Here is a 20,798-nt window from a genome sequence, read left to right on the forward strand (position 1 = left end):
TAGTATACTTTATTTAATACAATGTTAACTATAAAAGTTAATACAGTTTTGAAGTTTAAATTTTGTAAAATGCAGTTTGCAGGAAACAGTCCAACATTTACTAGACTAATGCTAAGAGAAGCAGCATTTGTAAACTAATTTTACAATCGAGGAAACAAGTTTTCTAAATTCCATTAAAAAAATATACATCACAGTGACTTTGGAGCTAGGAAAAGAAGTTCATTAACTTAATTATGCTTTCCCCTTCCAGACTTACGATCCCATAGAAATACCCAATTTATTTATCAATCTTTCAAAAATACTATAAACACACGGGGCATGTGGGGGAGTCAGAGAATACAGAGCATGTGCTTTTAGTGACATGGAATTGTCTAAAAAGAGAAATAAAAGCAAACAGAAACAAACCAATACCTTTACACCCTCTGGCACTGGGGGAAAAATGAAGTGAACAGAGCCCTCAACACTTCCCTCTGTGGCCTGGACAGCCTTCTTGTTTTTAGTGTTATTTGTTGTTTGTCACATAGCAGGCGAATCCCTTCAAGGCAGCTGAGAACCCCACTGCAGGCAGTGATGGCAATCAGCACTTGCCATATACTTTATTTTATAAAACAAGAATTAGTTAAAAAAAATTTAACAATGAAAGTTTATCAAACTACACAGTTTGCCAACTGTAAATGCATAAATCATACAAGGAATACTTACAGTGAATAGAAACAAAAGACACAAAAACGCTCATTTAGTTCTTTATATCAATCAAGTCTAAGTCCCTTCTGGGGAAAGAGAAACCCAACCCATTTCTACAGAGACCTGTTGTAAAAAGTTCTGTGATTAAAACTACCACCATGTGGAACAGATACGACCAATCACGATCATACCAACTGCTCAAAATACACACTAGAAAGTTAATGAGACTCATCAGTTAATACTATTACCCCAAATGCCAGAAACCCAGCATGTTCCTATCCATAACATGAAGCAGTCTTTCGTGTTTAGCTTAACACCTTCCACTAGGAAACAAGAAGCAAAGGCCACCTGCAGAGCCAGTGAGCATCTGGACCACATTGGGGCAAAGAGCTGACGGATTAATTCTTGACACATTCTAAAGGTTCCAATTAAGTGATTTAAAAGAAACTAGTTCTAAGTCAATGTTTTAAAACAACCAGTAGCTTCCTTCCTGACACAAATCTATTATGGGTATCTGGAGACATTCTGATCCATCTCGTCCATTGGCACTACCCATTGAGAACCAGCTATGATGCAAAACCTATCTTTACTTTCACTTACAATCTCTTTGTAGTGTTCATTTCTGTAGTAGACAGTTTACCCAGAAAAATAATTCAAACAATAATCATTGAAGTCTTACATAGTGAAACAATTTCCTCAGCTTTGGAATCAAGCAATAAAAACAAGTTAAACTACTTTTAAAAGGTATAAAGACAAAATTACAAATTAACTGTAAATTCAAATTAGGAATAGGAAATAGTTTTGGGAAAATAATGTATAAGAAAGAACTAAAAATCTACTAGCACAACTACTAAAACAAGGGCTTGCGCTTTGTGCAATCAGATTAACTGTGAATCTTGAGGTACAATTAATGATAGTTAAGTAGTTTTCTAAACGCTCTTTATATTCTGAAAATAAAGTCTAGATGATTGTCTTCTCAACTCATATCTGTTCTATTGGAAAAAAAGAAAAACAAAAAAACAACTAACAAAGCAGGGGTGGGTGAGCCCATAAATAAATGCTCCGCACGGAGCCATTCTTTTTTTTCTTTTTTGCTCCTTGATCTCTCTCATTCCTTCGGAGCAATTCTTTTGATAACCCAAACAGCATGTTACAGACATTACTAATTTTCTCCCATGTCTTTTTTTTTTTTTTCTTTTTTCTTTTTGTTTTTTGTTTTTTGGTTTTTTGAGACAGGGTTTCTCTGTGGCTTTGGAGCCTGTCCTGGAACTAGCTCTGTAGACCAGGCTGGTCTCGTTTTGTTTTGTAAGAACTGGAAAGTCCTTCTTAAAGATTAGATAGTTTGGGATGTATTTTAAAACACAACTGACTGAATTTAAGACATAATTAACTCATTTTCAGATATGTAACATACATATATATACTAATTCTTTCCATCAGGAGAAACAATTTGTAAAGATGCCACCATGGGTATTTATTTCAGAATATTCCAAAGAGCTTCAAAATCACCACACCCTTCACTCTATACCAGCTACACTGCCAGTATCTTACTGGAATAACAATGGGAAGTATATTAGGCATCGCTTTATTCAGTACAAATAGCATTGAGTAGCTACTGGGTTTACCAAGAAGCTACCTTGGAAGAGTTGACACTATACTGACAAATATTAAAGTACAAAACTTTCTAAAGACTACTATTAATTGGAGTTTTGAAATACTTTTCAAATGAGGCAGGTTTTGTGTTTGCCGGATGTTCAATGTTTTATTTAGAAGAATATTACAGAATAAAAGGCCACACATCACAAAAAATAGCAAAATACAACACACAAAATTCTGAATGGACTTTGGATATGTTGTTTATCTCTGTAAGGTATCATATTTTGCAACTTTCTACTCTACTCTATATGGCAATGTTATACATGCCAAGTTAAAATTATGTTAACAGTAAAGTGGTCTAAAGCCATCTGAACAGAAAGAAACCAGAGTCACAAACATGCTGCAGCCTATCGTGGTACATACACAGAAAGATGCATCTTCTTGACATTTCATAGTCACAGCTATGAGAATTAGAGAAGTTAGTCCAAGTTTAAGAAAACCCAAACCATGCAGAATTAACACTCAATGTGATATAGGCTAGTAGCCAAAATAGTGAAATCTTATTTCCAATACTAATGCTTTTTAGAATCAGTCTAGCTTAAGTACCTACACAAGTAGTATGTTTTAATGAGAAATGTATTTTTTAAATTGTTAGAAAAAGGTAATAACATGTTCTTAAAAAGCAACAATTTCAGTTCTTCACACCAAAAGTAACAAGAATTAAAAACATAGTCTGATCTTTCAAGGTATAATTTCTGTCAAATGCTGTATAACAGCAACTCAAGCTCAACCAGCACCTAAACAGAAAACAGCATTCATCTCATTTTGATAGCTCAGAGACATGGACAGTACTAAGGAACACGCTACAGTTGGAATTGTAAAGTATAAGGTATAAAGCACAAGGAAAGTAAGTAAATACAGTTACAAATAACTGTAAAATCAAGTGATGATTCACAATCCCATAAAGATCCTGCTTCTGTGTAATTGAAAGAACTTGCTGTAAGCCTATTATAAATGCAAAACAAAAACTATATAAAACTTCTTCTAGTGGTTTCTCAAGGGATTTTTATTAAAAAGCAAACTTGTCTAACAATGTACTGCAACCAACAGATAAGCTTGTTTCCAAATGGTTGATTAAGCAAAGTAGGCTGCTATTGACTAATTGTTGCAACAGAAAAATGAATACATAAAATAGTTTAACATAGCACACAATATTACACCAAAGTGGTTTGTTTTCATTTCAAGTTTATTAAAACTTTGCAGTACAAATTATCCAGGTAGCAGATTATCAAAAGATCATCAACTCAATGAAGTTCACTTAAAAAAAAAAAGGGGGGGGGAGACAAACATAAAAACAACCCCAAAACAATAAGAACAACAACAAAAAAGAGATATTAACAGTTAAGTCTCGAAAACTTAAAATTTGAGATAGGGCGGAAATAAGTGTACACAACTCACTCATCCACTTTTGTCTTCATCTGTTCCGGGGCTTGACTCATGATCACACTTTTTATTTTTGTCATGTACATGGTCATTTTCTTGACCCTTTGATTTTTGGTTTTCTTTTTCAACTGGAGATCTGGTCTTCTCGTCCTCCTGACTTTTCAACTCATTGTCCTGACTGCTCTGTTTTGGTTTCGACACTACTGGACTTTGATCTCTATCCGCCTTTTTTTCCCTGTTATTACTTGAGCTATTATGATCACGGTTTTTAGAGTACATTCTTTTTTCACCCTCAGAATTTTCTTTTCTGTGTGAACTTTTACTTTCTTGACCTCTGTATTTTTCTTTGTTTCGGCTTTGACTTTCTTCTCTTTCTGAGCTCCGGGAATCCCTCCTTCTCCTCCTCCTGTCTTTACTTCTCGATCGTCCTGGAGTTCTTCGATCCCGACTCCGTGACCTTCCTCTTCTCCTATACTCCTGTTCTCTGTACCTGTGGTACTCCTTGCTTCTGCTGCGATCTCTGTCATGGCTTCTAGAGCGCACTCTTCTGCTCCTGTCCCTGCTTCTGCTTCGCTCCCTTGTTCTACTGTTGTAACTGTGTTTACTTTTAGTTAGGTCGCGTTCTCTACTCCTAGACTGTGCACGTCTATCCTTTTCTTTACTTTTGCTATGATCATGCTCATTGCTTTTTGATTCTACCTGTTTAGAATTCTCCTTGCTTCTACTCCTTTCCTGATCTTTCCCTTTAGAATCCAACTGTTTTTCTTTTTCTTTAACAGTCTCATGATCCCTATCTTTACTTCTTGACCTCATCCTCTTGTCTTCGTGTCTGTTATGCTTTGATTCTCTTTCCTTACTCTTGGATCTCTCTTTGCTCTTACTCCTACTTTTTGATTTGCCTCTTTTCTTCACTTTGTTTTTATTATATTTATCATCTTTTTCTGAATTTCTTCTGATCTCTCTCTCTTTGCTTTCAGATTTATGGTCTTTAACTTTCTTTTCCTTTTCTATTTTTCTGTTTGGACTCTCAGACATGTGTCTGTGATCAGTTACTTTTTTCTCTTTTACTCTAACTGGGCTCCTCTGATTTTCTTTTACTTCATTTAACTCGCTCCTAAAAAGTAAAGGAAGAAAAGATATTTGGAAATATTAGGAAAAAGCAGTATAATTATAAACTACAATGCTACTGTGCTTTCTGTACGGTATAGAGAAAAGTGTTCCCAATAAAGTATTTGTACAGAAAAATAAAAAAAAAATCAATCATTTGAAATAACATTTAAATCTTACTTATCCCCTTTGATCCATCTTTCACCACTCGACACCCTCATTCTTTGAGCTCTCTGCATTTCTTGTCTCCAATGTGGAGGAGTCTCACTTCGTCTGAAACGATCCCTTGATCTGGATCTGGAAGGAGTTCGATAACGCTTAAGAAAATAAAAGGGGAAAAAAAGACCATATAAAAATTTAAGCGATACCATAGCTAAGATACATACTTATTTCTAGGTTGAAATAAAATGAATGAGGTTTCTCTGCTTTCTGAAATTGTTAAAATTATGAATGAGGCAGTGGTGGCCCACACCTTTAATCCTAGCACTTGGGAGGCAGAGGCAGACAGATCTCTGTGAGTTTGAGGCCAGCCTGGTATACAGATTGAGTTCCAGGACAAGTCAGGACTGTTTCACAGAGAAACCCTGTCTCGAAAAACAAAAACAAAACAAATTAGGAATGCCTAAGAATGTGTGCTTAGTATACATCAGACTCTACAATCCAATCCTGAGCATAATCAACTGTCTCAGCTTTCAGGCAGAAAACAGGCCTGAAATAGTCTTACCATAAATTCTAAGTCAGAAACATTACCACATCTTGCTAGCAACAGTCCCACTCATCTAGTGCTTGAATACTTGGTATAATTACTACAAATTCCCAAGTTCCTATTCGAATGTTACTTTCGAAGGCAAATATCATGAGAAGTAGAATAAACACAAAAATCCCCTTTTTACAACCAACATTTACTCAGTTCTTTCAATGGCTAACCACATTACCAAAGAAATAACAGTGATCCAAGATATAGCAGATTTTGACCTCTGGGAACTTATAGAGTAACAGGAACAAATTAATGGATACATACATTAAACTACAACAGAATGATTATAGAAGGAGAAATGGTGCTTAAATAATCGAAGAGAGACCTGACACAGTTATAGGAATGTGATCATGTAAAATAATAAAACCTGAAAATGAAGGAATAAGTTTTTGCTAAGTTATCTAGTATGAAGATGAAACAACACATGGAAGATTATAAAAAACCTCTATACTAAAAGTTCTGGGACAGAAACAAACAGCATTATTTTAGAAATGATTACAAGACAGGTGAAGTACGGCTAAAGAGAACAATTCCAAGAGAAAGTAAACCTAGATCATACTGATAAAGTAAACAAGGGTCGATTCTGTGAGGACTCAGCCTGTGGTTGACTAGTTTTTATTTATCCCAAAGTCAATACTACATCAGTAACAGACTTGCCCAATGCTCAAAGTGCTAGAAGAGATTAAACTTAAGGCCTTCTGCATACTAGGCAAATACGCTACCACTGGAGCTACACCACAGCCCAGATGTGCACTTTCTGACTACCCTGACCTGATTAAATACACCATATGCCTTTTCCACTTCTGCCTCCTCATGATCATCCGGTAGGATTACTCAGAAACCAAAAAACACGCTTTTTGATTGAACTACTTTCTTTCTTTTTTTCTGAGACAGGGTATCTCTGTAGCTTTGGGGCCTGTCCTGGAACTAGCTCTTATAGACCAGGCTGGTCTTGAACTCAAGAGATCCACCTGCCACTGCCTCTAGCACTGGGACTAAAGGCTTGTGCCACCACAGCCTGGCTGATTTAATTACTTTTATAGCTTATACTTGTGATGAGTATTTTGTAGTTCTAATTTCTAAAAAAACTAATATTGATGAATATAATTCACATGAACAAAAGTACTTTAGGATCTGCAATCATTTAAGGTTTAAGTTTAAACCAGTACTGATGAATAAAACAAAAACAAAACCCTACCAAATACAAGTTTGAAAGCCATTTATATTTGAGACAGCATTATGAGTAAAGTTTTATAGAAGTGCATGCATGCAAGAGTAGTGAGGGAAAGAAATTACAGGTGCTGGCATAAAAAGTTATATAAAATACAAAAAGAAAGGAGAAAGACAATGATTTTTGGCTTTAGGGTGAAACAGGCAAACAGGTGGTGGTCCTAGTCACTGTGAACAACAGCCTAAAGAGACACAAGATCTGAAGAGTAAATGCTTATGCTGAGATTTCTTGATGGTAAGTTTGAGGTGCTTGTTAGCCAAATAGACCTTTGGTGCCAAGAACAGATGGGACTATGAATTATCTGCCACCCATGAGACTAAAGAGCTTGTCCAAGAAGTGCATTTTAAAATGAGCTAGAGCCTTGACACTAATTTATAAAGGTCATGCACATGTAGTTCAAATTTAAGATAGATTGGCTTGAGAGATAGGAAAAGACAAGAGTAAAACATTATGGAGAGAATATTAGAAGGTGAGATTAAGTAATGGACTTTGTAAATTGAACCAACCAGACAAGAGGTGCTGTTTTCAACAGACTACAAAAGCGAGGGGGAGGAGGGACTGGGTAAGAAGGAAAGACTTAAGATATAAAGTATAGCCAAGTTTCTAAAAAAAGTTTTGAGGGGGTTGGAGAGATGGCTCAGAGGTTAAGAGCATTGCCTGCTCTTCCAAATGTCCTGAGTTCAATTCCCAGCAACCACATGGTGGCTCACAGCCATGTGTAATGAGTTCTGGTGCCCTCTTCTGGCCAGCAGGTATACACACAGACAGAATATTGTATACATAATAAATAAATATTTAAAAAAATGTTTTGAAGGAAGTTATTTAAATTCCAATGGGAAAATTTATAGTTAAAAAAGGCAGAAATACAATGATCAATTTTTAGTGAGAGAAAGAAAGGAGGAAGGAAACAAAGAAAAATGCAAGAATCAATTTTTACTTGTGAGAGAGAGAGGAAGGAAGGAAAGATGGAGGGAGGGAAGGAGAAAGGAAGAAAGGAGAAGGGAAGAAAGAAATGCAACGATCAATTTTTAGTTTTTGGCAAGAATAGACATTTGGTAATTCTTACCCGAATTACCAAATGTCAAAAAGACCCTTAATGTTCTGATTTCATTTTAATGTTATGCATTTCTGAGACAGGGTCTCATGCTGCATCCCAAGTTGGCTTGGAATTCACTATGCAGAGCAGACTGGCCTCAAACACATAGTAGTCTTCCTGCCTTAGTTTTCTAAGGTATAAGCCATCACACCCATCTCAATCCCGTTTTAAAATATGTATATTTATAATTTTCTTTCAATTTAGAAGTACCAAGATATAAAAGTTACTGTAAGAAAAAGATATAATTCAAAACATGCATTTCTTCTATAGTTTTAGTAACTTAAATAGTTAAATGGCACTTAACTGTATTTTTAAAACATTCAATTCCTTTTCCCTTGTCGTGCTAGAGATCTGAAACTCAGCGCTGTAAACATGTTCTGCAAGCACTCTAGCACTGAACACTCTAAATTCTAAGACAGGTAAATGCAGTATTATTAACATTTTTGACAAAGAATCACCTACCCTTGGTCCTCTTCCTTTAATTTTCCTGCCAGACCTAGTAACTAAGAATCGTCGCTGGTATGAAGCAGGCTGGGAGTTAGGTGGATTACTAGAAGCAAGCAAAGGGAAATATATTACTTTTATAAAGAGGAAATCCTGAAAATATAGCTTTACTGATCTAAATGAATATATTTAATTTATAACTGAAAATGCTATCAGATCCCAGTAAGCATTACCACCCTGAACGTTAATGTTCTTGGAAACAAACAATTATTAGTAAAGTGAAACCGATTTGATAGTGCTAAGGAAACTAATATATAGTACCACAGAGGGGTTCCAAAAGAGAGAGAGAGAAAGTAAAACTATCTTATTCCAAAATGCTTTAAAATCTCCTATGAGCAGCTGTGCATTAGTAAGATAACTTTGGAGAAATTAAACAACGTACATTAGGCAGAGACAAGTTGGTCTGAATTGGCCAAATATTACAGTTCTGTGAAACTGAACTGATTTTAAATTAGACATAAAATTAGCTCATTATAATATCCATGTAAGTGATACTTGAAAGATTGAACTTTAGTCATTCAAATAGTTCTTCTTTAATCTTTGTTTCCTTAAAATCACTCAGCACTCGGGAGGCAGAGGCAGGCAGATCTCTGAGTTCAAGGGCAGCCTGCTTTACAGAGTAAGTTTCAGGACAGTCAGGACTGTTACATAGAGAAAACCTGTCTTGAAAAACCAAAACAAACAAAAATTCTCTTCCTAACTAATAAAAAAATAACTCAATCAAAATTATCTCAGCTTCCAAACTTTTATTTTTGTATACTATGAAAAGCATGGCATATTTTTGTACCATACTTGGAATTTTGTTATTTTAAAATTGTATTACTCATCATGATTAAGAGAGATTTCAATTTTTTTTAATTTTTACATGTAATTATTTAAATGACTTATAAACAACAATAGAATTGGTAACAATAAGAGATTTATGTAGAAAATATTCAAAATATCTGAACTTCCCAACGAAAGTATAAAGTCAGTATAAATTACAGTATAAAGTCAGTATAAAGTCAGGTTAGAAAAATAAGACTTTCCCCTTTAGACAGATTTATAAAACAAGGTTAATTTTTCTTTTTCAGTGTGTGTGTTTGTCAATGCATGTGCATATAAATTCAGTTGCACCCATTTGTGTGGGTAGGTCTGAGGTCAACCTTGGGTCATTCCCTAGGAGATATTCAACTTGTTTTTTGAAACAGGGTCTCTAATTGACCAGTAGTTTAGCAGGTATGCTAAGCTGATTGGTAAGCAAAACCCAAGGGTTCATCCACCTTTACCTCCCCAGAACTGAGATCAAGCATGCTTCTGTAACCAGGTTATTGCAGAGGCGTCAGTAACGACACTAAGGTTCTCATGCTTGTACGACTTGCAGGAGTCAATTCTCTCTTTAAACCTGGAAGGCCCAGGGAAAAACACACTCACAACCACTCTCCTTCTCTCTGTTCCTTCCTTTTCCTTGTCAACAGCTTCAGGAAAGTCTTTACAGAAAACTTGTATGGTACTATATAACAATACTATAAAATAGACACATTCACATACCACTCTCTTTCCCTTTCTCTCTCTCTGTTTTTTCTTTCCTTGTCATCAGCTTTAGGAGGACTTTTTCTCATTAGGAATCTATTTTCTGGTATAGGAGGGATCTCTTCTGGACGGACGGTAGACTGGGGCTGTGCATCAAGATTTTCCGCTTCACTTTCACTAGATGGGCTTAACAGGTAAAATCAAAGTAAGTTACATTTGGCTATTATGAACCTGTCTAAAATTTCCAGCTGTTAGCATTCTTCTCTTTTTAAATTACATTTTCAGTTAGTGTGTGTATAAGCATGCATGCCATGGTACCCATGTGGAGCTGAAAACAACCTGCAGGAGTCAGTTCTCCCTTTCACTCTGTGAGTCCAGGATAAAGTCAGGTCAACAGGCTTGGTGGCAAATGCCTTTACATGCTGAGCCATCTCATCAGTCCAGCAGTTCTTTAATATCAAAATATGTATATCTGCCCCTTTTAAAGATGTGATCATGTGGCAAAAATAAATAAAATTCTTCCTCATTCCTCAACAAATCAACCAGCCAACTCAACTAAACAAAAAAACCCATTTGCTATCAAACTCTTATCTTTCTAAAAGAAAGATCTAAACTATGGGACCCTGTAGGCAATATATTCTGATAGATTTAAAATACAGGGTAGGGGCTGGCGATGTGGTTCAGTGGTGGAAAGCACTGGCGGCTCTTCCAGAAGGCACAGATTCAATAGGCAGTACCCACATGGCAGCTCATAACCATCTGTAACTCTAGTTCCAGGGGATCTGATCCCCTCTTCTGACATTCATGGGCACAGCATGCAAACACCTACAGACAAACAAATAACAAAATTTTTTATATAAAATAATACAGGCTAAAGAAATCAGTCACTTTAGAGATAAGAGGTATAATTAAGTTTTAATATAAACACATTTCAAAAAAAAGCAGAAAATAAAATAGTGACTGAATCATCTGCCTCAATCTATATGCACTGCTATCAGGGCAGAGAGATAAAAAAGGACTGTATATGTACTGCTACACAATAAGGGGCATAATCACTGGTTTACTGTAATTCAAAACTGTCTCACAAATCTCTTCAAAATAAAAAATCCAAACCCAGAGTACATCGTGCACCTGCAACTATCGCTACTTGGGAGGATGTAGTGTAACAGTTTCCTCTGAGATTCAAACACTCCATCCTGCAGGAGGCTCCTTAAGCAGGAAAGTAACCACCAACTCAAAATAGCTTCAGGAAGTCTCTGAAACTGACAAGATTGACTGAGCCCTCCCTGCATGAGTAAGCAGAGCCTTGATGCAAAGAAGACTCTGAAAAAAGACAAGCTACAAAAGATTCTCAGACCATACCAGGTGCCAGAAGCAGCAAAAACTGGCCGAGAGGCCGGGAAGAGGTTTTCATCAACTGAGGCACCTGGAAAGGGCACTCTCCATCGCTGAGCTGCCTGCAGGCTGTGCAGTGTGCTTCACATTCCCAGCTTTGTGAGCTGTCACCTATGCTGGGGTGGGTTTTGGTGATATGGCTGTCTGAGTAATTTCTGCTTCTGTAAGTAACCTCAATACCACTCACTAGTTCACCAAGTTGGACTCGGGTGGTCTCCAGACTTTGGTCTGTTGTGGGCTCCCTATCTGGGGTGATAAAGGTATGTGCAGGCGTGTGTGTTGTGGGCTCCCTATCTGGGGTGATTAAAGGTATGTGCAGGCGTGTGTGTTGTGGGCTCCCTATCTGGGGTGATTAAAGGTATGTGCAGGCGTGTGTGTTGTATCTCCCCAGGAAAAGTTCTTTCACACAACAGTGGAGGGGGTAAAAGGACTATGAATTTGACGCCAGACTAAAATAAAAAATAAAAGCCCTGTAACAAAAAAACAAAAGCTTCATTCCACTGGGAGAACATAAAATTAACTGAGAGCTTTTGTTGCATGATTTCATGATACTGGTATAAAATCTATTTTAATGCTCTTATATAAATTAGCCTAAAAATCTTTATAGACAATATTAGCATTGTAAAGACCTCTTCTTGCTTTTCTTTCGCTTCTTCTTTTCCTTCTTATGTTTTCGGGAGTTTTTCCTATGTTTCTTTTTTCTTTTTCGGGATTTTTCTTCAGAAGCGCTTTCAGAATCTGAAGAATCTGAGGAGGACTGAGAATCACTTGAGCTATCTGAATCACTGGATGACGACGACGATGACTTGTGCCTTTTCTTTTCTTCTTTCTTAACTTTAAAAACAAAAAGATTCCACCGAATAATTTTTAGGCACACTTACTTAAAAAAACGAAAAAACAAAAACAAAAAGTTTTCTACAGATTTTTATTAAGGCCAGTAGTAGGTTGTTTTGTTCATCCAGTCTTCTCAACTCAGTCAGGACTCAGTGTTAGAATACAGATTTTCAGATTCATGAGCCAAAATTCTATTAAGCCAAAGTACTTCTGAAAATAAAAAAGCTCCAAAGTCAAAACCAAGTTAATTTTAAGAAACATTTGAATAAAAAATTTTAAACAGAGTAACTAACACCTAAGAACCCCCAGTTTCTAATGTTATTGTTTTCCACTTCTATTTTTGAGACTGGAGGTAGTACCAGAAAAACATCGGAAGGGACTTTCATTGGCACTGGGCTTAAACATCCATGACTGAAAATTCCTCAAATAAATAGAAACATAGCTTTAACTGAAGCACAATCCCATAACCAGAAATAATTTATCAATAATAAATATGTTTTAAAAGTCTCTACAAAAAAGTCTCAAGTTGAAATTTTAATTTGATTAGGGAATATTTTTGAGACACTAGGTAGTCCTGGCTGTCCTGGAACTCACTATGTATATCAGGCTGGCCTCAATCACAGAAATCTACCCACCATCTCTACCTCTGTACTGGGATTAAAGGTGTGTGCCATTACACCTGGCTAGGTAATCAATTTTTTGAAACTTATTTTGTTATCATCATCACGTGCTATATGTGTGTGCCACGGTGAGAGGACCATTTTGTGGAGTTCCAGGTTCAGGTAGATTCAGGGACTGAACTCAGGTCACCAGGCTTATATGGCAAGCATCTTTACCCGCTAAGACATCTTGTCAGCTCAGGAAATGATTTCTTTGTTCAAGACAGGGGCTCTCTGTGGCTGTCCTGTCCTGGAACTAGCTCTTGTAGGCCTCGAACTCACAGAGATCTGCCTGCCTCTGCCTCCCAAGTGCTGGGATTAAAGGCATGTACTACCACTGTCCGGCAGGAAATAATTTTTTTAAAAGTTTCTGAAAACTTGGATGTTTTAAAGAACATATTAGCATAAGTAAAGCTTTGTTAACATAAGTTATCATATATACTGCATATGAACTTTTCAATAGGTACAATATGACCCATTTAAAGCTGTGCTAATTCAGACTCGGATGTGTTGTGGAATATTTAAATATGTAAAGATGTGTTACATTTATTTTTGCTACACTTAAATTAACGATATAAGGATGTGTTACATTTAATTAGAAATTTAATTAGAAAAGATGTGCTATTTCACCTACCTGTGTAAGGCACTTGATTAGTCTAATAAAAAGCTGAATGGCCAATAGGTAGGCAGAAGAGGGATAGGCAGTGCTGGCAGGCAGAGAGAATATATAGGAGGAAAAAAGTCTAGACTTAGAAAGAATGAGAGGAGAGAGGAGAAAAGGGGGGGGGAGATAAAGAGGGAGATGCACAGGGCTAACCAGGCAGCTGACAGCCAGCAGACACAGAGTAGGAAGTACAGAAAGGTTAAAAAAACAAACAAACAGCCAGAGGCAAAAGGTAGATAAAGAGAAATAGGTTAACTTAAGTTAAAAGAGCTAGCCAGAAACAGCCTAAGTTAGGTCGAGGATTCAAAGGCAATAATAAGTCTTTGTGTCATGATTTGGGATCTGGTTGGCAACCTAAAACAAAAACCCTGGTACAAGGATGAATTTGAAAATACATACTCAGGCCAGAAATGGGTCAAACACATACATAAGGGGGAATTTCAGTAAATTAGCAAACATTAAATACTTAAATCCATTAGTACACTGTGGTATTGATAAATTAAAATACAAATAAATCATTCAGCCTTTCCAATATGATTTCTATAGATGAACAAAGGGATGCTGCTCTTTATCAGAACAGCTCCAGGAGTGACTAAGGAACTATTGTTTTTTTGTTTTTTTTTTTTTTGGTTTTTCGAGACAGGGTTTCTCTGTGGTTTTGGAGCCTGTCCTGGAACTAGCTCTTGTAGACCAGGCTGGTCTCGAACTCACAGAGATCCGCCTGCCTCTGCCTCCCAAGTGCTGGGATTAAAGGCGTGCGCCACCACCGCCCGACAGGAACTATTGTTAAGAGTATCTTTTGGCAGCTCCTAATGAGGCACTGGATGAACACTAATTGCAGAGCAGGGAGAAATCAACCCTGTGTGACTTCTAGTTTCATAAAAAAAACAACAAAAATAAACCTGGGGGTGGGAGGATATGACACAAAACAAAGCTGAATCAATCAGTTTTCTAGGTTGACACAGAAACACAAAACCACGTAAAGTACACTTATAAGAAATATTACATGAAAAATTGAGAGCTCCTGCCCTCAAATGAGCCTACACCTCAACTTCCCTAGTAACTGAGACTACAGTTATGCCTGCCACAAACTAACAACAAAAAAAATCCAGTCTTTACAAACAATCTCAATGTTCAAACCTTATTTGAGTCCAGATTCAAAAAAACAACAAAATTATTATTGATTCAACAGATCTGAATGAACATTGCCAAGTTTAGATAAATAGGAGTAAGTGTGTAAATCATGGCACTAGAGCTATCTTTATAAAGAGTCACTTCTTAGGAGAAAAAGCAAAAATTATCTGTTAATAAAATGTACATCTGGAATTTGCTTCAAATAGGAAAACAGTTGAGAGTAACGACTCATACATATCTATGAGTTTGAGTCTAGCCTGGCCATACAGCCAAATCCTGCCTTAAAAGTACAGGTTAGTCATCCTTTCATGATAAAGGTCTTGAGAAAGCAGGGATACAAGGAACATACCTAAACATAATAAAAGCAATATACAGCAAGCCATCAGCCAACATCAAACTAAATGGGGAGAAACTCCCAGCGATCCCACTGAAATCAAGAATAAGACAAGGTTGTTCACTCTCTCCATATCTATTCAATATAGTTCTTGAGGTCCTAGCTAGAGCAGTAAGACACCAAAAGGAGATCATGGGGATACAAATCGGAAAAGAAGTCAAACTCTGTTTGCTGATGATATGATAAGTTTACATAAATGACCACAAAAATTCTACCAAGGAACTACAACTCATAAACACTTTCAGTAATGTAGCAGGATACAAGATTAACTCAAAAAAATCAATAGACTTACTATACACAGATGAGAAAAGGGCTGGGAACGAAATCAGAGAAACACTACCCTTCACAATAGCCACAAATAGCATAAAATATCTCAGAGTAACTCTAACCAAACAAGTGGAAGACTTATATGACAAGAACTTTAAATCTTTGAAGAAAGAAATTGAAGAAGACACCAGAAAGATCTCCCATGCTCTTGGGTAGGCAGAATTAACATAGTCAAAATGGCAATCTTACCAAAAGCAATCTACAGGTTCAATGCAATACCCATCAAAATCTCAGCGAAATTCTTCATAGACCTCGAAAAAACAATACTCAATTTCATATGGAAAAGCAAGATTTCCTGAGTAAATTGGGAGCATGGGGACCTTGGGATAGGGTTGAAGGGGAAAGGGGAGAGGCAGGGAGGGGAGCAGAGAGAAATGTAGAGCTCAATAAATATCAATAAAAAAAAAAAAGAAAACCACATGAGGGGAAAAAAAGAGGCAGAACAAGGATAGGAAGAGAACAAATTTGAGGCCATTCTGACTGCAGAGTGAGTCCTCGTCTCAAAAAACAGAAGCAAAACATGGCCAAAGGAAAATATCAACACTCAAACTTTCATTGGTGATATATCAAAAAAGAAAACAAAAGTGGTGATTGAGTTTTACTTAGACTAAATTGTTAAGAAATAAAAAATAAATAATAACACTGAAAAATACCAGGAGTTTGCTCAAAAAAATACCAGGAGTTTTTGCTCATGAAATTAGCAGAAGTAGTATAGCTTATACTTTTTGTATGTGCCTATAAAGGTATTCAGTCAAGTAAAGTTCACTTAGTATGCAGACAAGATTATGCATAAGCAAAATTTCCTAAAACATCACATGCACTAGAACAAATGCACATTTTCAAAACAAGCATTCTAGCAGATGTGACCTATATTAGAATGTGAAACAGAGGTTGAACGGGGCGTGTTGATGCTTATCTTTAAACCTATCACTTGTGTGTGTAAATCTCTGTGAATTACAGGCCAGCCAGGGTTACACAGAGAGATCTAACATTACCCCCCACACACACACCCAAAGAGGTTGAAGAAAGTAATTATCTGCAGAGCACATACTAAATGATAAACATTGTGCAAAATTCTTTCCAACTATAATTTACTTACTGTATACTGTGGTTATGGTACCTTGTATATGGCTTCTGAGGAACCATAACTGAAGTTGTGGTGACATAGACACATATGTGCAGGAACACACATACACAAAATTAGAAAAAAAAGTAACAGCACAAAATATAACTAATCCCACAAAACCTTCATGCTTTATATACACTTCATTAAGAATTTTATGCCAAAAAAAAAAAAAAAAAAAAAAAAAAAAAAAGAATTTTATGCCAAAGATTTAGAATCTTTCTGCTTATTTGAACAAGAATTCCCTAAAACATGGACCTGCTCTTACCTTTAGACTTCGGGATCAGTTCCCCACAACTGAGTATCCGCACCTCAGCAAACGGCTTGCTAGCAGCGTCTGTCTTCTGGTTTTCAATCTCTCTGACAACTTCTTGACCAGAGATCACTTGCCCAAAAACAACATGATGCCTAGAGTGTTAAGTAAAGATGTCTAAATAAAACCTTCTTACTTTAATAGCAACAAAGTTGTTGTGAAATATTAAAATATGTTGTAAAATATTAAAAAAAACTTTACCCATCTAAATGAGGAGTTGGTTTTGTTGTTCTTTCGGAAGTCATCAGATATAAGAATAAAAAACAAAAAGACAAAGTTAGCATCTCTAAAAAGAAAAACAGTGCATGGAAACAAGAAATTGTGTTACCTTTACACAGCAGAACCTCATGAGTGCAAAGAATTTTTTACACAATTAAAAAAAAAACACTTGTTCTGAATATAAAAGCAGTGACTACTTATTATTGACCTGCATGTAGTTAACATTTGGTATTATTTCTATCCACCCGTATTTCTTAAATGTAACTGGGTTTCTTAAATATTCCTGATTGTATGATGTTCTACTGTATTGATATTACCAAAATTTACCAGATCATTCTACTAGCTTATGGGTTTAACAGTGCTTTTCACCCTAACATTTAACAGTTAAAGTGGAGGGTATTAGAGGACTTAAGGTGGGAACAGTTACTGTTTGTGGCCCTGAAATGTATTTGTTGAACCAGTATAGAAACAGTCCACTTAAGTCTCATACATTTAAAAATTAACTGCCAATATTTAACTGTGGATCCTTTTGCATGAAAACCCAAGTTCCAGGGCTCTCGGAGTAATCTAAAAATCATGGCACCTAGCACACAGTAAGTGACTAGTGCTCAGTGTTCCTGCTTAGAGTCCATGTTCAAACAAGTTTACTTATGGAACTTGCCTTCACCAGGCAATCTGTGATATAAAGAAAAATTCTGTGTTGAAGAAAAGTAGTGTTCAAACAGGTCAAGTCCAAATAAGAACATGATGGTACATGTACTGAGGGAAGCTAAGATGGACGATAACTTGAACCCAGAAGTTCAAAGAGCCTTGAGCATGAGATTCTTTCAAACCAAACTCACCTAAAACTAAAGCATTTTTTGTTCAATGAAATTTTTGCAAGCACTGCCCTCAACTCCTTTTTATTCCCAAAGTCAAACTTAAAATGATGTATTTAGAAGCCTGGTACATGGTTATGTACCAGAGACGTGGTACAAAATCTCTCACAACTAGAGAAAGTCCTTGGTGTACAGCATGAGTTTGATCCCTAGCACCGACACAAAAAGCTGGGTATAGCTGGGTGGTAGTGGCACACACCTTTAGTTCTAGCACCTGGGGGGCAGAGAGAGGCTGAATTCTGTGAGTTTGAGGCCAGGCTGGTCTACAGAGTGAGTTCCAGGACAGTAGGGCTACACAGAGAAACCCTGTCTTAAAAGACAAAACAAAACAAAAACCCCCAAACAACAAAACAAAACAAATGAAAGCCAGGTACAGTGGTGGATGGTGCCCAAGTTAGAAGGATACCCAAGTTTGTCCTCTGACAGGAGAAATGCCGTTAAGCCACCTCTCCTACTTTCTTGGCGAGCTCTACCATCTGAGATCTTTTTTTTTTAATTTATTATTTATTATGTATACAATATTCGGTCTGTGTGTATGCTTGCAGGCCAGAAGAGGACACCAGACCTCATTACAGATGGTTGTGAGCCACCATGTGGTTGCTGGGAATTGAACTCAGGACCTCTGGAAGAACAGGCAACGCTCTTAACCACTGAGCCATCTCTCCAGCACCCCCATCTGAGATCTTTAGTAACTGGTTCTACCATCCCCTTTAGTAATTCTTTGTTTCCCCTCTCTTACAATCTTTCTCTTATAATGGCAATGGGTAAGGTTAGAAGGGATATTTTAGACCTTAAATACTTACATGAAGAACTGTGAGCCATTTGTATCCTTCCCTCTGTTGGCCATTGATAAGAGAAATTCTTTGTTGTGTTTAACAGCAAAACTTTCATCTAAAGAAAAGAAAAATTTTCAGTTATGTTAGAAGCATAAGCTCCAAAACACTTATTTTAGAGGCTGGCAAGATGGCTCAGTGGTTAAGAAGTTTGTTGTACAAACATGAGGACCCAACTTCAGATCCCAGGACCCAACCATGTATAAGACTAAACTGACTACTGAACACCTGTAACCTCAGTGCTGTGGGAGGGAGTAATAGAACTGCTGGGCTTGCTAGCTGATAGTTTAGCCTGAGGCTAAGTTACAGACCCTGTCTAAAGGAATAAGGCAGATTGACAGAGCCCTGATGTCTTTCTCTATTCTGTACACATGTGCAAATTTCCTATTTGCTACACTTGTACACATACATCACACCAAAAAAAAATTCATTTTTTCACTCCTGTTCATAACAGAAATGTTCCTGTTTGTTTATTTAAGACAAGGTCTTGTTATTTAAGCCAATTTGGTCTTCAAATCCTTCCTCAGCCTCCCCAGTGCTGGTATTACAACCACTGCTACCATGTCTGGCTGGAAGTGCTCATTACTGTCAAACACAACACAAACAACAGAGTAGGTTACGAAGGAAGAACGAACCAATTATGAACCCAATTTTTTCCTCTATATATTTTTAGATTTAACACTAATTTTTCCTCCCTGGCATAAAGGATGAACTCAGCATCCCATACATGCTAATCAAGCACACTATCACCGACACTAAAGTACATAAAATTTCTATGCCTTGCTTGCCTATCATGCACAAGGCCTGGGATTTGATCCCAGCATTGCACTAAAAATAAACAGCAATACAGTAAGAGAGTCCAGATAGGATTCCTTTACAGTTTATCCATTTCATTGTGAGCATGAATAAACATCAGTCTAGACTTAATTTCACCTTCACCATAGCATTATTTACTTTAATGGAAAGAACTTGTCTTCCAATCCTTGATTAGAGAATGCAAAAAAGTAAGCGAAATTTGAGACAATATTCTCCTGAGCCAGGCGGTGGTGGCGCACGCCTTTAATTCCAGCACTTGGGAGGCAGAGGCAGGCGGATCTCTGTGAGTTTGAGACCAGCCTGGTCTACAAGAGCTAGTTCCAGGACAGGCTCCAAAACCACAGAGAAACCCTGTCTCAAAAAACAAAAAAACAACAACAAAAAAAAGAGAATATTCTCCTGAATACCAAAAGTGAAGCATAAAACCCATTAAGTTATTTCTACTTATCTGCCTTTAGTTGTATGAAAACTCAAGGTCCAGACCTACTGTAAGTTATAATGAGTGAAAAATACTAAAAACAATTTAGTGCTCATCCAGAGGACCCAGGTTCAATTTCCAGCACTCATATGGCAGCTCACAACTGTCTGTTACAGGGGAATCTGACAACTTCACATCAAATCACATAAAATAAAAGTTAAATAAAAAAGAAAAACAATTTATTATTGATTGATTTTCGAGACAGGGTTTCTCCGTAGCTTTTTTTGATTCCTGTCCTGGAACTAGCTCTTGTAGACCAGGCTGGCCTTGAACTCACAGAGATCTACCTGCCTCTGCCTCCCAAGTGCTGGGATTAAAGGCATGCGCCACCACCACCCGGCAAGAAAAACAATTTAGATGTAAAAATTTTACCTTCAAAGAATCCTCCATAAATAGATTCTCCTCCTCTTCCATTCCCTAGAAATGAAAAGAAAAAAAAATCACTCTTAGATCTCAGGATAGTAAATTCAGCCAAACACTTCTCATCAATTCTGAATCAATAACACTCAAAGGACTATAACAAATTATAAGACATCAATATAATGCCAATAACAAGATTGGAAACTGCCTTTCTCCTATGATACTACAGTAAGAATGCGACAAGTCGCCAGGCTGTGGTGGCGACACCTTCAGTGAGTTCCAGGACTCCTAAAGAGAAACCCTGCCCCCCCCCCCCAAAAGCCAGGTGGTGGTAGTGTATGTCTTTAATTCCAGCATTCAGGAGACAGAGGTAGGAGGATCTCTGTGAATTAGGAGGCCAGTCTGGTCTACAAGAGCTAGTTTCCAGGACAAGCTCTAAAG

The 20,798-nt window shown here is 37.0% G+C and overlaps 1 protein-coding gene across 11 annotated transcripts in view; it reads right to left on the bottom strand.

The window, feature by feature from the left end:
• Window positions 1-16: 16 nt before the first annotated feature.
• The window catches only part of Ppig (peptidylprolyl isomerase G), a 32,079-nt gene continuing 11,297 nt past the window's right edge, over window positions 17-20,798 (bottom strand). For all 11 annotated transcript variants that reach the window (XM_057754835.1, XM_057754827.1, XM_057754826.1 and 8 more), the window contains 9 exons: window positions 20,370-20,414; window positions 18,674-18,761; window positions 16,975-17,004; window positions 16,729-16,868; window positions 11,955-12,159; window positions 9,949-10,116; window positions 8,377-8,464; window positions 5,011-5,147; window positions 17-4,837 (listed from right to left, as the gene is read on the bottom strand). In XM_057754835.1, the coding sequence (XP_057610818.1) occupies window positions 3,739-4,837; window positions 5,011-5,147; window positions 8,377-8,464; window positions 9,949-10,116; window positions 11,955-12,159; window positions 16,729-16,868; window positions 16,975-17,004; window positions 18,674-18,761; window positions 20,370-20,414 (2,000 nt within the window). In that variant the 3' untranslated portion in view covers window positions 17-3,738. The remainder of the gene's footprint in view (window positions 4,838-5,010; window positions 5,148-8,376; window positions 8,465-9,948; window positions 10,117-11,954; window positions 12,160-16,728; window positions 16,869-16,974; window positions 17,005-18,673; window positions 18,762-20,369; window positions 20,415-20,798) is intronic.

Source organism: Chionomys nivalis, chromosome 22 (assembly GCF_950005125.1).
Source record: "Chionomys nivalis chromosome 22, mChiNiv1.1, whole genome shotgun sequence".
NCBI classification, from domain to species: domain Eukaryota; kingdom Metazoa; phylum Chordata; class Mammalia; order Rodentia; family Cricetidae; genus Chionomys; species Chionomys nivalis.